Genomic DNA, 17,772 nt, shown 5'->3' on the forward strand with positions numbered 1-17,772 from the left:
GACCCGTAGCCCGGCCTTCTCGTGTACCTCGGTCGCCCGGGTTACAGGTGGCACCTGTGTGTGCTTTTGGAGCGGAGGAAACGGCAGGTCGAGGAACGTCTAGCCATCCGGAGGGAGAGCAGGTTAAGGCGCGAATACCCAGCATATCAGATTGGTGAGTCACGCGTCTTGTTCGATATGTTCCGGCTACCCCGTTCACCGCCCACACGACCTGCCGCATGACTCACCGCGATTCTTGGAAACGCTGCTTTGAAATTTTCGTCGTCAAGCGACGCCACTGCGAGCCGCCACGGGGAGCAGTGTGTACCGCGAGATTCTGTCCCCGTGGATTCTGCCGGTCGGCCCTGCGCTGGCCAGTTTCCGCTCCAATGGCACTATCGATTACGCAACGACAGTCGCGCGTATCGCCAATAAACGGAACGAGCAATGGGCGCTGGGCAGCCTCGCGTGCCAGTCGACGGTGAAACGGTTGCGATACACGTAATCACCGTCACCAATTGTCTATAAGAAACGTAAGAATGGGACTTATAGCCCGAGGATTTGGGACAGGCACGTGATCCAATCGTTGGAAGAAAGCCTCTCGAGGTTCAAGTGGGCGGGCGTGAGCATTAACGAGTTAATAGACGTGTTTACGGCTCGGTCAGGCCAGGGCTAAGCTCTCGGTTATTTACACACCGGAGGATCCTCTGCACGGTCGTCGGCGACATCTAATTCAATTTAATTAAATTAGCAACGAGAAACCAGGGTGGAAATGATACATCCACGGTACAGCCTGTGCATCCGCGTCTTTCGACTTCGTTAAGATCCATACCGTTATCTCTTTACGTAACTGTCGCGCGCCCGTATGCAAATGTTTACAAGTTTATCTGACAATCGGAATCTCCTGACAGCGCCCCGATGTGTGGGCACCCATCGATCGTGCGGACGCCGTCGCCCCTGGATCGAGCGTCGCGAACGTGGCGCGGCGAGCGTCGCGATTGGTCGCCTGGGAATAGCTAGTGACGTCATACGCGTTCGTGGAGCCTCGACGGAGCAGAAAGAGAGCCGAGGCAGATCGTTGAGCCGAGGACCGAACGTGCGCGAACCTCGAGGTATTCCCCCACGGTATGAGTCATCGGGCGCAGTTTCACACAGTTTCGGGCAAAGGGACCTGCGATCCGTGTGCGCCGCCCTACAGTTCTCCGTGACCGAGGATATCCCATCGCCTCCTCGCAGGCCCGTGTCGGGTACACCCGTCTGATAAAGAGGTTATACACGCCACGGGGACGTGACCGCCCGACTTTTCCTTTCGCGCGAGGAAACCAGCCAGGTAGAATCCCGTAGCGCCTCGAGGATACATAAACATGAAGCTCGAAGTGTCCGACGTGCTCTACGACAGCTCGAGCGTATCAAGCGACAGCGGGACGTCGCAGAGCTCACGCGTCAGCCATGATTTTCTCTCCAGCATCGCGAATTCGTCCATACTACCTAGCAACGTAAGTACTCGTCCACCCGTCTCCCTACATTTAACCACGGAGCGGACCACGCTCCTGGCTGGCTAACAGATTTCTATGCGTAAATACGGACGCTTATGCAACCGAGGTGCGTATGCCTCCGCATACGCGTACGCGCGTCCGATAAACAACCGATCACGTGATTGGTCGGTAGCGCACCGTGATTTTCGTGGAAAATATTCGGACCGCGCTGTCATCGCCAATAAAACTCCGCCAGGCCGGTTACGTAACGTGCTTTCCACGAATCATTAAGCGTTATTCGAAAAGATACCGTTCACGGGCAGCGATAGGGTCGGAAGTTACCGAGAAAAGGTCGACGCTTCTGAAAACGAACCGTACGCGTGCTCTGGCAGAATTTTAAAGAGATTTGAAAGACGACTGCCGGTTATCCTTCGAGTTTATGGAAAAACGGTTTCCTCGAAGCAGCCCGGTCGTTGGAAACGCGGAAAGAAATAGATCGAGCGAGTTTCCTTGCGTTTTGTTTCAATATTCGACGAGGTATTGTGATCGTGGTTATTTCTTAGTTATTTTTGCCTGACTTAAGAAGGCAAATTCGTACGGTGTCTTTTCTTTGACGATTATTCGCGGGTAAGGCGAGTGCGCTTGACAGTCGAGTCTAGACTGGGCCGTAACCGTTCCGTTATTGGCGGATGGTACACGCGCCCAAATCTAAATCCGTAAAACGAGTGCCGGCATCATCGCTATAAACTGTTTGACGTAGGAGCGTGATTTTCGATTTTTGTAAACCCCCGGGGTGCCGCAGGCTTGGTATTCCGTAATAATAGCGCCAGTCGAAAGTAAACGATCTTCGCCAGCCCTACAGGCAATCTCGGCTCGCGAATGCGCTCTGCAAAGTCTGCATAGATAAACAACTATCGTTCCGGCCTCCGCCAGCTCCGTGCATCCATTTAAGGCGCACTGCGTGCGTATAGTGTCGCCAATAAACTTCCGAGTTACTACGGAGTTGACCAATGAAACGCTCTCTTACATGTACACGTCCATTCACCGATCTCTGCGGATCAATGATCGTTCGCGACTGTACAGTGGCGTTACAATGTGATCGCGGAGATGTACTCGCGGGACTAAAAATAATGCCGAATAGAATGAAAAACTGTGCGATAGGTAGACGAATCTAGATAGCCCGACAAAGTTGAACCGCAATTCTTTCCCAAAACGGTTTGCTCGAGTTTACGAACCTCAGATGTCACAAGATCACGGGTGGTCAGTTTTTAATCGAGCACGCTCAGCAAAGCAGGCTCCAACCGCGCGGTTTATGCGTTTGCGTCACTCCTTGTATATTTATAAATACAAAGCATTCGAAGCCCCCTTCTTTCCATTGACATTCGCGTGAATTATCGCAGAAATGGAACGGAAAGGCGTCGAGTTTGGATGCGTAATGTGCGTCGGGGATAGCGGAGAGATAAAATTCTTAGGTGGAGTGTATGGTGCGTTGCGGCGAGGGGGGCGTAGGGTTTAACGCGCTCCCCCGCCGAGCAGTCTCCCCTTTCGTAGAAATTTAGCGGCGAGCGATGGTATTGATCTAGCATTTCGACTGGCATGGCTTCTGCTGTCCCCAACAGCTGTTTTACAAAGGGACCCGTGCACGGTCGCCTCGTGACGGCGCGCGGTCATTTAAATACACGCGCACGCGCATACACACGTACACGCCACAAGCACACGTGTCCGCTCGCGAACGGCGCGGTGCCATAGATCTAGTAGTATTGCGCAGCATTAATGTCATGAGCAGATAGCTGGCCGAGCCAGCTGTTGTCACCTAATTATCTCTGCCGCCATTAACGGCAGGAGTGCAGGGGAGGAAATCGACCGATAAAATGCAAATATTAGGGGCAAAGGGGGAGAGAACGTTGGTCGTGGTGAGGCAGTCCTAGTCAATAGCCAGACGAACACGAACACGAACGTTTTCTATAAGGAGAGAATTTTAAGGAAACACGGGCTCTTCTTCTTCGTTTCTTGGAACTGGGACTCAAAGACAGTGGAAAGTCATGGATGTATCGCGAGAATCGTAAGCATCCGATCGTCAGCAAAGTCACGAACCTGTAATCTTGCCCCATCGCCCCTCCACCGTCTATTGTCTCCATTATTCCCGGTATTACGCGCGCGCGTCCGTGATTTATCCGCGGCGAGAGTAAAAGCGCGCCGCGGATCCTTTGACGCGTAGAGGAGGGAACCGACTGATTCACCGGCAGCGCCACAGATCTACCGAGCCCCCCTTTCGCGGGCTCTTGAATATTCAGAGTCACCTCGTACTCCGCGGTTTACTGGTTTTAGGTAAATGTACCAATACCTGGACACTAGTGTAAATAATACTGATTATTACATTTAATATTCGCTTTATCCATAAAAGAACTATTTTATTCTGTTATTCAAATATTTAATAAAATATATTCGTGTACATATTTTCTTTAGTAAACTTTTAACCAGGGCTGTGCAGTCGGGGTCGCGGAGTCGGGAGTCGGAGTTCAGAAGGGATTTCTGATTAGCGGAGTCGGAGTGGAAGAAATATATGCCGACTCCAACGCCGACTCCATATTAGTAAATTTTATAAAAACCGAGTCTCTCGAGCTCTATATTAGTATTTTAGTTCTATACATACAAGCGGTTTTGGAGAAATCGCGGTCACCGGTGTAAAAACAGGTTCCGGGAAATCTGTTGTAATTTTGCAATATCTAAATATTTTTGTACCAATACATAATACAATAACGCGTTAAAGTGTCCCTCATCTGAATACAAAAACCATTGCATAAATATATGCATGTACTTTCTGAAATAAATTCCCAAAGAATTGATTCTTTTTCTACCTCCTGAAGGTAGCTAACCCCTTAAATGTCCAGGTATTGGGACATTTACCTGACGGTAGTTTTCCCCGGCGGTAGAAAGACCGCGCCGAGGCTTCCGCCTTTCCTTCGTTCGATTTTCGGCGGCGATTGTTATGCTGCGCGCGCACGGCGCGTGCCGCGGGCCCGCGGCTTTTGCTTTACCCACAAACATTCGATTAACCCCGCCAACTTGGTCGTGCGCTCATTAAAATGTCCGTTTTGGAGAACAAAAGGAGAGGAACAAAGCCACCGGGGGAGGGGAGGGGAGGGGACACGATCCTTTCCAACGTCGTTCCGATCTTCGATTTTCAACTACCTTTGTAGTCACAATGGGCGCCCGAACGACGGCCTCCACGATTTTCCTTGATACGTGACCGATAATTCATCGGGCCTCCTTCGTCAACGCTCTTAAATGGTTTTCGGCTTTTCGCGTCGCCACTTTCAGTCGTCGTCGGCCGCGCGATTAACCCTGAACGGTTTTGGCTCGTGCCCGCGGGCACCGCGGCCTTCGAGGTGCGATTGAAAAGTAATTCACCGAAGCCGGCGTCTGTACCCGAGATAATTGCAGCGTAATCGAAGGATGCATGTAGCTCTCGAGCCTCTTGGTTGAATGGAACAGGGAAAATTGTTGTAGGTGAAGAGAAAAAATTGTTTTTCTCGCCGTTGGTTTGGATTAGATAGACTTCAGGCCTGCATGAATCACGCCCTATTGACATTGTACCTTTCTTTCGCGAGACTTTCCACCAAAACAAGCCCATAAATCTTATGGAACTGATTAGAGGTAAGAATACACACACTACTGTCTCGCCTCCTTGGGCAACGAAGGGCCTTTATTGTCCCAGACAGTTCTTCGGTGGCATTATTTTTCAGGCGAGCAAAACAATGCCGTAAATCATAATCCCTTGCTTAGTGTTCGGCAATATACCTGTTCCAGTTGGGGCGCCGTTAATGTGTTAATACAGGTTGCGACGGTAACAAAAAAACACGCGGTCCTGTCGTAAACCTTAACCGTTTCCCACGGCATTTTTTCAAAACAATCACTTCGGATTCGTCGTTCTCGAGAAGCTGTGGGAGTGAGCGTACAATGTTGCCAGTAAATTCAGGATCATTCCTATCGAGTTCTGTTCAGCAGAATTTTTTTTCTAAAATGTTCATTATGAAGTTTCGACAGCGTTTGCTTTTATCTTCTTTTTCTTAGGACAGCTGTTAATTCCCCCGAGTGCTCGATAAAGTCGACAATAACGACCGAGGCGGTGTCTTTTTTTTTATTATTGTACTTGGGCAAAGTGCGTTCACACGTACGTTGCACCGGACTGGCGGAGCTCGCGCGGCGGGTTCGTTGCACGTGCACGCAAGCGTACGTTCGTATATATCGAAACAGGGGACAAAGAGCCGTGCACGCACGCGGGGGAATTCCCGGCACCGAAATAGTAAGAACTCCCAGTAGTTGCTCGGGCGACAGATGATTTCTCGCAGAGATTACCACTCGACGCGTCACGAGCATTTTGTTTTCCTATTCCCAGACTCATTTCCCTGCAACTGTACGCCCCAGGAATACGAAATTTGCATACGGCGTCGTTACGCTCGTCGCGATGAAATGGTAAACGTGTCGGGAATCGAGCTGCGGCACATCACAAGCCGAATCCCCCTTGAGGCGGGAATACCCGTTTGAACCCTCGGAAAATGTATACGTTTTGTGGATTTTTTTACAAGTCAACGGCTTGACGAAGATTTCCTGTTTTTTTACTATCTTTGCATAGTATTATGAACTACTTAAAAAAAAAGTTTCAGTTAAAGAACTATTGTTTTTCGGAAGTTATGCGTACATATCCGAAAGTCTCTCGATTTTAGGCGGCTAAACGGTGGGCCTGAAAACAGCAGTATGTCGTGTCTGAAATCAAAAAGAATAAAATCTTCTTTTAAAGTATGTCAGTAGCTATTGTCCAACGGCGGCGATTTTGAAAATTTTGAAAATTTTGAAAAATAAAGAAATGGTGAGAGATCAAAGGTGAAGTTACATTTTTCTAAGAGAAAAGACCACCTTTTTTCTGTATAAACAATAAACGGGGAATCGGAATAAAAAAAGTCCTCGTTGGACGACGTGGAATCTTATTACGATCCTGCATGCAAAATTGGAAGTGAATCGGTTGAACGTAGCGCGAATTTTTAGGCCCACCGTTTAGCCGTCTAAAATCGAGAGACTTTCGGATATGTATGCATAACTTCCGAAAAACAATAGTTTTTTAACTGAAACTTTTTTTTTAAGTAGTTCATAATACTATGTAAAGCTAGTAAAAAAACGGCAAATCTTCATCAAGCCGTTGACTCGTAAAAAAATCCACAAAACGTACACATTTTCCGAGGTTTCAAACGGGTATAGCCCCATAAGAAACTCGAATGCGCGTTATATAACCGATATACCATAACTTTTAAAACTAAGGAAACGCGAATACAGCTGCCCCTTTCGTATCGACATGTCAAACAGTTCCCTACTGTTACCTACAGATTAACCTACCAAAGAGTTAAGGATGAGCAGCGGAGTATAAGTGAAATGAAATGGAATAATGCCCGCGATCAGGGGGAGATCTGCCCGATTATCGACTCGTTTGTAGAATTATGCGAGTTAACGACCGCGCGCGCCAGTGTCCGTCTACCTGGAAAAGGGGATCTAAGTTGTTCGCTGCCCGATTCCGTGGTTAAAGCAGTGGTTACGAGCGGTTACAGACAGCCACGGCTGCGCATTGGGCGCGTTGATTGGCCGCGCGCTATCGCGCGAATCAGCGATCAAGATGGCGGTGACGTCACGCGGTGCTCGCTCGGTCCTGATTGGTGGGGGGACAGGCAGCGGTCTTTCTATATAGTTTCCCAGTCACTTTGGCGGGCTCAGTTGGGATACGTGAGCACGCGCGACGTTGCTCGATGATCCACGTTGTATATCGTTTGCTTCGTCGAGCCTCGCACGTACGTGACAGTGCCGAAAAACGCGACCGTCCGCGTCGCTTTCGCAAAGGAACAATTGTGTACCGTCGCCGGCGCGTGGATTATCGGTGAAGCGGGCTAGTTGTCGTCGTGACTCGTCGCCGGTGTTGTCAAGCTCGCCCTCGAACTTTGGTAGACTTCTGTCAGAGTACTCTCTCTCTCTCTCTCTTTCTTGCTCGCGGAGGAGCGGCGAAATTTCAGTGAAGTTTTGAACGCGACACCCGCTCACAGATGACGCAACGTGTACCCAGCGCAGGCTTTTGCGACAACATTGTCGAGGATCACAGTTACACGATGTTCTCCATGTACCCGCCGGTTTCGAATCTGTCCGATCCGTGGCAGCTGACCAAAGAGGAAAAGGCGATGGTAAGAGACATGTTTTTCACAGAACGAATCAGCTTTGTCAGGTTAGGTTCTCGAGCTCGATATTTTTTCCACTCGCGGGACGGGACGTTGCGACGAGCCGCTGGAAACGAAACATCGATTCCCTGGTACCGACGCCCAGGTGTCACGGTCGAAGGTCGATCGATATTGATCGAGCTTACCCGTGAACTTGGTTTCGCTTCTGGTTCGTGGGGGAGCGGTCTGTCGTTGCAATTACGGTCGGAATGGATTTATTGTCGTTTCACTGAGGTTAATAATGTTTGATGCACGCAATGTTTTGTCGTTATGTCTGACGTAGTTAATGATTACACTCCCGGTTGTTGTTTTTTTCTGACACTTAAACGTTTTTACGACCACACTGAGAGAGAGATTAAAAGTTAAGCACGAAAACTGGGAGTGTTACGAGGTGATAGCGTGTAGAATTCAGCTATATAGTAATTGAGGTCGCGACGGTGACGTCTTTCCTTGGAATTTCAAAGAAACGTTATCGCGTTGTACTCTGGATCCTCTTACCTGTAATATTTTCAGATCGCTTGCATCAATCTTCCGCTCTGATTTCCCAAAACTGGCTTCTCCGTTCTTTCTTCGTTATATTTTTTCTGTTATTTTTTAAACGAGCCGTCGAGCTCGATTCACTGTTGATCGTAAGTCCGCAGGCAGAGTAGGCTTGGAATTAATGGAATCTTGGAAAACGAAAGAAGTTTAGTCTACACTTTTACAGTGACATTTACTTTACGTACTTTCGCGCTAATCGCGTTTTCCTTTCGCGGAACACAGTAAGGTCTTAAGAGCCTGTGTTTATTGCAGGCCGTTACGTAAGTGGTTTTACATGGTTTCGAAGGTAGTCGTCATCTTTCGGGCGGCTAAACGTCGCCATTAGGGCTCTGCATTCTTGCGATCCTCGTTTTGTCTATTTGCTAAATGACTTTACAAAGTACTTGAAGCTTTGATACCTACTGTAAGATAAGTTTCAATTCGGGGAATCCTACCTGGGTAATTCCTCTTACTGCACGACCCGAAATAAGTACTCGGAGAATCACCTGCTCAGATAAGTTTATTGCCCCGTGAAGCATTCGAAACCGATTACAATCTTCAGCATATTCGGTAAATTAAACCAATATTAACACACTGCTCGAATCAATTACAAGATCGCTCACTGCCGCTGGCTCTGTTCCTTAAACGTTCAACAATTTCGTTACACCCGAGACTTAATATTCTTTTCATTTCAAACACGTAGGTGTCAGATTCCAGAAAAGTGCAATCTTGCAATTATCTCTTTTACCTATGAAATTGTGCGTGACCGTAATTGCCTTGAGCCGCGCAGCAAGTCATTGAACCTGGCGGATTACGCGGCGGAGAAAAGCTTCTCCCCGCGAAATTTCAGAATACTTTGTGCGCGCGATACCGAAGGAAAACAGTTAAATCTGACAGGAAGCCCGGAGTTAACGCTCGTTAACCCACCAATTAGAGGGTTTAGTTAAACGAAGGCAGGGTTAAGTTTAGCGAGAGCAATATGAACGGGTCATAAGGCAAGAGGTGTCATCCTGCCTCTTGGCCTCGAGTGTCTAGCGAGAAAGACGATCATCTCCTTCGTCTCCTTCCCATGTAGCGCAATGGAAAATTATGCTCCCACTATTCCTCTGCATATCTATACCATAACAAAAGAAAACTCACAAATGCTTAGCAAACTCAACCCACCGAGTTCTCTCCTTAATCCACATTCCACATTTCAAACTCTGTGTCCACCAGCGGCCGTAGCCGTGATGAATACACCGGTTCTCGTTAGATCACCGAAGTCAAACGTCACGGGCGGTGTACTGGGGGAAAGATGGGTGACCGGGAAAACAAAAAAAACACCTTTCTTTCTCCCAGTGTGCTGCTGCTGCTGGGACTTCAAAGGAGAGAGAAAAGAGGAGGGAAAAATGGAATGACTAAAAAGGAAAAAAAAGGGGTTCGTTTTGAGGGGCAATAATAAGCAAAGAAATCCTGTGTAAATAACACAGGAAATACAAAAATACAAAACAACTAAAGAAAACTCTCCCCTGTTCCCAAACGAAAGTTTCCCAAATGAGAATATCTCAATCACGTCATTCGTATAATCCTCCTTATCTCATCCCCTTATCTCGCGCATCATCTAGTCCTCGTTCATGCTCTATTCCAAAGCCTTCCCGCTATCAGCTACTTCCGGTTTCCGTAAGAACTTTCCATCGCCATCGACGCAGTCAGTGGAAGACCAACACCCCGTCCAATTTGCATAAAACTCGCAGAAGATGCCTATCGACGTCGCGGCCGGGCTTACCTCGGTTTCGAGCGCACTGGGCGTGCTCTCCACGCCTCGAGCGCGCTGCCGGGCGCGCGCGCGCGCCCAAGATGGATGAGTCATTGAGCAGCAGCGTAGTTTTACCAGCGATTTATGAATGAAAATCCACGCACGTGTCGCGTGCGCAGGTTGCCGTCGCGACACGCGAGATTGCTCGCCATTATTATTCGCGACGCCTCGTAAACATGTCGATTACGCGTTACTCTCCCGTGAGACACCGCTACCAGGAAAAACGAACCGTCGAGTTTTACGCGCGTGCATAACTTCAGACTCGACGACCGTCACAACTAGATCCGCGGCTTGTTCCTTATTTGCCCCCCTCGCTTCCAGGAAACGCTGGATGCTCCGCGAATACCTAGAAATCCACATCCGGTGTCTTTGATGAAGTAACACTTTTTCTCCTTGTATTCTGACATTTCAGACGCCTCAAGTGGTTTCAATACGTAGGTGTGTAAATGCCGGTTAGATTAGGTAGCGATATCTACCCAAAGCTCCTACACGTGCCAAAGATCTTATTTTCTAATGCCATCGACAGTAATGGAGATCCCTGGTACGATCGTGAATAAGTCCGCCAACGAACGATTAATCGACCAGGTCTCGCGGTAAAGAGAAATCTGGAGAGTAGGGGAATCTAATCGACCCAACGCAGGATTATGCCCGTCGTATTTTTCCCCTCCCCCGGGGCGAAAGATAAAAAGGAATCGCGACGTTGCGAAAGCGCCTCTTAAAGCGCGGCTGCGCAGAAACGGTTTCACAATGGAGATTCGTAAGGGGCCGAATAATTGCGACTACGGTAGGCTAATGCAGGCTGGTCGGGCCGCCTCGTACCGCGGGACTCGAGATTTTAGATTCTAGGACCTCGGAGCTGGCGGTTCTAGCGATCTAAAGCCTCGCGTCTACGATTGTAAGATCCTTTTTTTTTTTGTTTTCCCCCGTCTCGCTTCTTTACGGCGGATAGCGAGCGCTGTTAATCCGGTGTGGTCGACCTCGAAAGGAGGTCGATTCCACGGAAAGATATCTTGCGTACGAGTGACGTCAATACCTTAACACTTTCCCCTCGAGAATGCCTCGAACGGTGGAGCTCTATTGGGTCCCGCGCTTTCGTAGGATTCTACGCCTCGTGGCTCTTCTGACGTCCACTTCTGGGCTTTCCCCGCTCGCTCGATTGCGAGACTCGGCGATCGTGCGCATCATCGGGGTTCTCTTCGAGGATAAATCGATAAATTTCAAGAGACAGTAATTAACCAACGATCCGAGAATTTAAACCAATCGAGAGGGTATCTTCTTTGGCTGAAACTCTTTGGTAGTCTCCCTACTCGCAGCTCCTAATAGTACGCGCAATGTTTGAGTCAGCCATTAGCTTGATTTCGACGTTCCACATCCTCTTCCCGGGAAACCCGTGCTAGCGCTCGCGGAAGAAAAATGTCAGCGGATTCAGACGTAGATAGTGGACGACAGCCGTTTATCTAAATTATCGTTGCAAGCAGGGCGAGCTTCCTCCATCCCAAGGACACGCGCCGATAATGTGCACATGCAACTCGCGCCTGGCACAGAGGCGTTTGTTTTCATTGTTACTGGTCGAAAGGACCGGGAAAGTCAATTTCAACGAGCTGTTCCTGTTCAAACACTTGCACTTGCGTCTTTTCGGCTGCCAATACTCCGGCCACTTAATTTCAACATCGATCGACGTAGGAGAACCCGAGGATCTCTGTCGCTAGTGTCAATGTTTTCGTGTCACGCGACGTCACGCTTGGAAAATATTTAACATTCTCCCATTCCACCGGTACCCTCCATCACCGCAGATGGAAAGCGTCAGTCAGACAGCCACGGCGTTCAATGCGCACCGCCAGCGATCCTCCCGAGCATTTAGAATTGATTTCCAAAGGGGGTGGCTGTCGAGTAGGACGCGCCTTTCTCCGCGCGCCGGGGTTGCGTTCCTCGGCGCCAAGCTAGTCCTCGGTTGGTTCGAATTCAAAGAGGCATCTCGCCCTTCGTCCACTCCGAGATGTCATGATAAAGTGCTGCACCTATTCAGGGTGACGTTCGCCCCTATGAAAGGGGGACTGCTCGTTTAAGGAGGTCGTTTTTAAGGCCTCCGCTGATACGTGGGACGGAACGTATCCAGTTTCGTGAAACTGTTATTCGTGAGGGACCTAGGTGGCCCCGAGGTAGAACACAAAAGGTGCTTTCAACCGTGCCACCATATTAAATGTAGTTCATTATAGTCCAATGCATTCGAAATTACGCTGTGGTCTAAACCACGCTGCTTCCCATTCGGAGAGGGACGGAAGCTGGGGATGATCGGGGTGTACAGCGTGTGTCGCGTGGGATCTTAATAACTCGCCGCTCGATCGAGAATTTCGATAACGTTCTGGAATGCACATTGTGCGCTGAATACAAAGGGAACGGAGTGGAATGCGACTGTTGAACGAGACCAAGTTAAGGTGAATGTCCCATTTAAGAGGTTACTCGTCAGAAAGAAGGTGTAAGAGATTTGTTTGCGATCGAGATTTGCAGAGTAACTGATTAATTCTTTAATAATAAATCAACCGGTCGGAAACTATTTAAGAAAGATATTTCAAGATTGTTAACTACTAGTAATTTGTGATTAAATATAAATGCTTTAGATGTCCGTATTTCTGCTCACGAAAAATAACGATGTACGTATTTACGTAAGGCCCAGGAGGGGGGGGGGGAGGGAGGTGGTATATAAAATCTTACGAATTCTTATACCGTGGGAGGGAAGGGGTAAGAAATCCCCAAAATTACCTTCACGTAATTTAAGCACGGCGCCCCTCTCGCTGTAATCTCAATAGCTCACCCTTGGTCCGAGTAAACACCTTGGTAGCGCGCAGCAATTTTTGCCCCCCTCCCATCGGGAGCATCGGAAAGCAAAAGGGAACATTTCGCTCCGGGGCGTTCAGGTTCGCGGAGTTAAGTGTCCCTTGGACTGTCCTTTTTACAAATTCCGTCGATCTTGCGGTTGGAGGAGAGATCACGAGGTATCGCGTGCGAGGCGCTGAAAAGTGTTGCGCGTAAAAGCGGCCACAGGTCGAGCCGGAGAAAGGAGAAAGAAAGAGGAAAGGGGGGGAGAGAGGAGGGCCGCGTGCGTGTGGAGGCCGCCCGCAGTCGCATTATGTACGCGATTATGTAGGTATTCTCATCCGAGTAGCAGCCGAAGTGCAACCAGTCGGAAATGCCTGCGCGGTTGCGTCACTGGCCAGGAATCCACGGACCGTTCTGCCCTCCAGAGCGATTTCTTTTACGCCCCGTGCACCGTCTCCGTCCCACGGCCCTCGTCCTTCGCGGCCCTACCTGTTACCATGCACGCGACACATCGTTTCTCGCTCCACGGAACATCGTCGCAGGGTAACCAAGTGGCTGGGGCGGAATTAGGTACCCCCCGCGGGGGATGTGAGTGTAGGTTTAAGGGGAGGTTCCGGTCTGAAAATCAATTTTTTTTTTATTTCATTTTTCGAAGGTTCAACCTTTTAGGAATATATGTTTAAAAGCATGTTTTGAAATTCGTAAAATTTCCAAAGTTATAGGCACTTGAGTAGCGGCAAATGCATGGGTTACAACCGGCCACTTGCCGCTGACGTAAAACTTTAAACGCGGTTTTCTCGAAACAGTGTTCTCAAAACGGTGGGACCTGTATCTCCAAAAGTTGTTATCCGATTCGACTGAAACTTTTTTTTTTACTTTGCTTTTAACTCCAGCTCTGATTTTTCGGCGGAAGAATTTCGGTATGACCGACTTCCAAGCTTAGGTTTTTAAATTCTCGGCATCTCCTACAAAAAGGAAAGATAAAATATGTGGATCATATCAAATATTTAGCATTGTGCAACAATTTTGTACGAGATTTTAAGGTTTATTTTCGCTCAACAGCGCAAAGTTTGGAGACCACAAAATTCACTTGGAAAAAAAAATTTTATTTGTGTAATTTTTTACTCTGACTGAAAAGTTACCATATGATTGAATTTGCTATTGTTTTTTTTTTCGTTTGATCTTGGACAAATTATTGCTATCGATCACAAAACACAATATGTTCTAATTACTTCTCAATAAAATAAAATAAAGTTTTTCCGAAAAGTGGGCAATGTCACCCCGGCGGGCAAAGTCACCCCAGTTTACGGTATACATACTTCTACCGGAGGGGTTAAAATTACTTGTTTTTCAAATTAACAAGTTAGTTAAGAAAAGATACTGCATTTTATTTCGTTTTTATATGTTTTCCTATTTTATGAACGAAAGTTGAATATAATCTGTATAATAATGACAACAATAATAATAATATAATAACGATAGTAATTTTGAAAATAATTACGCATAAAATTCAGAGACATTTCTTACAAGTTCCAATTATTTTAGCAGAGCATGCACCACAGATTCGTTTATTACATGTACCACAAATATTCTTAGTTTTATTATTAGTACAATATGCTATTTGACACCGTTTACGTTTCATCGCAATGTGTGTATGATAGAAGAATGAAAAAATTGAGCAAACATAATACACGCATCTTATGGCACTTTTTGTACAACGCATATGTATGAAAATATATTTAGTTTTCTAAAAATGTATTTCAACTATACAAAAATTATACGAGAAACTTCTGAAACTAAAAATTTACCTGCGTTCCGTGAGGGGCTCTAAATGACCCATCTCGGTATATGTAAGTATACTACATATAAATTTCAAAGAAAAAACAAACGAAGATCAAAACAATTTTACGGAATTAATTATTTCAATTTTTTAGAGAAGGTCATACAAGATTTTAGAAAACAAAATGTACTGGATATGAGTAATGATTAGAAGGAATAGCCAAACAAGTAATTTTTAACCACCCTTGGTGGCTCTGATGTTGAATGAGAGGTACGTACACTTGGACTGATCTATGGGTGGGTTGGATTTTTCAAGGTCCACTGTTGGCTCGCACTGTGCAGCAGAAAAGTGGAAGTTACGATCAAAGTGGATCGAATGCTCCGAGATCCGATTACCCAAGACTCGGGTTGCAAACGGAATGCATTACACTCGAGCAACCTTGTAGTTATCGAGCGATATATCGCGTGCCGGCCAGCCACAGTTCTGCCGAATCATTGAAATTGTGACTTAACCACCGTGTTAGGGGACCTAATCACGTCGTCCAAAAACCGCCTCTTAACGATGAATCAACCGGGCCGGGGAGCACGGACAAACGCGGCCGTTAATTCACTTCCCGCAAACATGATACGACGCCGATTCGAAAGAGAGCTAATTTCAGTAGCGTCGAATAAAAGAAATCAATTATCGCTCCGCCTACCGAGCGCGGTCTCGCGGTTACGCAACAGTTCTCGAAGACGATTAATATAATCCCGGTGTTTTCTGCTCGATGTGGCAATTACGCATCTCGCAGCATGCATCGATAAATCCGAGTTTAATCGATCATCTTGGGTGAGAAGCAGGCGATTAAACACCCTCGAGACTAGTTTCGTAAGAGCTCTAATCACGCGTCACGAAACATTGATTATAATAATAATAATAATATTTATTTACGGCTACTACCCTTTGGCACAAACATGAGTAATATAATGTGGAATTAATTATTGATAACTTATATAGTAAGTAGGTAAAAGGTCGTCTACTAACAAGGGGAGGACACCGTGTGGTAGACATCGATTTTGATGAGCCTTGGCACGATGGATCTATGTCGAAAATAAGTAAATAGGTGTCCGAGCGTTTCTGTCAAAGGGCCTTAACAATAGAGATATTTACAGGGAAATTATTAACAATTTCATAGTGGCCGTGAGGTTTTAGTGGGTAAAAGTCCCACAACTACCCTGCCGCCCGCGGGGAATTCCCTTCTAGCGACGTCAGGATGTCTTTTCATGATATCTTCACGTTAAAAAAATTTTTTTTTTATAAATTATTTTTCTTTAACTTGGGGTAATCTTCAAAAGGCACCCCGACTCCTCCAGAGGGGAATCCCCGCCAGGGCGCCAGGGTAGTTGTGGGATTTTTACCCACTAAAGTCCCACGGCAACTATGAAATTTTTAATAATTTCCATGTAAATATCTCTATTATTAAGGCCCATTGGCAGAAACGCTCGGACACCTATTTACTTATTTTCCCCTTGTAAGTTAGTTAGATGTATATAATTCTTTAGCACCTTACAAATGAATACCAAATCGCACATAAATCTGCGTTGCTCAAGGAGCACACAGAACCCGAAATTGCCAAGGTGGAGCAGCCTGTTTTCTTCCCAAATCTCCGATATCCGTCGGGAGGAGGACAGACTCGCTAGCGGAGTGCAGTAACTTTCTCATGGGAAACAGAGAGCAGCAAAACTCGGGCAATGCTCGAATTTCCCCGTGAACCAGATCAAGAGAAGCTCCAGCCTCGCGCTTCTTTATTAATAATCGGCGATAGCACTGACCTACAATGATCTGTCGAAACGGAGCCTTGGCGGGCCAACAGATAGGCTTTGGTAGCGGCGTGAACGGGGACAGGGTCGTGACGTGCAGGGAATTTCCGAAATCACACGGATGGAAGCCCGTTGTCCGGCTTCGTGTCGTTCACCTCTGCGAGTCGTCGGCGGCCGAAGGAGCATTCGGCAGGCAGCCTCCCTCCATCTTGGAGATTCTGTGCGTTCTCCGAGTTGGGTGCTAAAAACGGTCAGCTGAAGGCACTCTGTCCCTATCTCCGTCTCTTTATCGGCCACTGACAGACGAGTTTCGAGTGGTTGAGCCCGCGTTATGAGCTTGACGTATGGTGTCTGCCGCGAGGGCAGGCAGATATCCCTGAGAAACGCGTCGCACGCTCCCTCCTGCGCTTCGTTCGCGTACGCCTCTGGTCACGCTCCAGTCGGCCAGGCAAAACGACCGAGACACGACGGCCTTCCGCGGGAAAAATTGGGCCGCCGCGATTAGGGACGATGGATCGTTTTCGAAGACAGCGGGGCGGTTGGGAGTCGCGTTTGTTTGTGAAAGCGGGCGGCGGAGAGAGGCTCTGTTTAGTTCGCAGAGGAGACGGCGTGCGACCAACAACGGAGCACTGTTCTCAATGGTAATCGTTAATCGAGGCTCAGGGAAGGCCAGACTTCAATTAAGAGCCCTAGATGCGGTCTGAAGAGGCTGCTGCGTCGGGACGGTTTAAATGGGACCTGAAAGAGGAGTAACAGTTTACAGGGCGACTCTAGTTCACGTTGATCCCTTTCACGGTTTACGACGCCTCCTTTTTATACCCGCCTGTGTACCGGTGGGAATAGTCGATGCATTGTGCGCTTAACTATCGGCTGGATAAGTTACTGGAGTTAGCGCGAAGCTTGTTGGAGAGAAGCGAACGAGTTGGAGAATAGAAAGGAGGAAAGTGGCGATTGAATTTCTTAAGGAATTTCAGAAGAATCGATCAATCATCGAGCATGTGTTGCGCGAGCTTTAAGATTCCTCGGAAATCATCGGCACGGCAATTTCGTACTCGGTATCTCGGACGATGAGTTCCGAGGGCCCTGATATCGAAGTAACGGCTCACCAGTCAATGGAATCGAGGTAAAAAATTCATCGGATCGCTGGAGCTCGAAGTAATTAGCTTGCGATGAGACGGAAGTGGGGAATCGGCGTGACGCAACGCGTGCCCGATTTCGAATTTCCTGGTACCGATGATTCGGCGGCTCGCGGTGTCCAATCCGGTGACTCATTCTCGGTTGGCGCCTAACGATCAGATGCCGCAGGATACGCGAGACAAGCCTGCGCGCTACTAACGCTTTGCCGTGTACGCAC

The 17,772-nt window shown here is 47.7% G+C and overlaps 1 protein-coding gene across 2 annotated transcripts in view; it reads left to right on the top strand.

Moving 5' to 3' along the window:
• The window catches only part of Kay (transcription factor kayak), a 37,345-nt gene continuing 19,573 nt past the window's right edge, over nt 1–17,772 (top strand). The window contains exons 1-2 of one of the 2 annotated variants that reach the window (XM_076811132.1): nt 1–154; nt 891–1,475. In XM_076811132.1, coding sequence (XP_076667247.1) covers nt 1,344–1,475 — 132 coding nt within the window. In that variant the 5' untranslated portion in view covers nt 1–154; nt 891–1,343. Of the gene's footprint in view, nt 155–890; nt 1,476–7,204; nt 7,676–17,772 lie in introns of those variants that run through there. The other variant, XM_076811131.1, reaches the window with a different exon arrangement.

The sequence above is a fragment of the Andrena cerasifolii genome, chromosome 4, assembly GCF_050908995.1.
Source record: "Andrena cerasifolii isolate SP2316 chromosome 4, iyAndCera1_principal, whole genome shotgun sequence".
Lineage (NCBI taxonomy): Eukaryota > Metazoa > Arthropoda > Insecta > Hymenoptera > Andrenidae > Andrena > Andrena cerasifolii.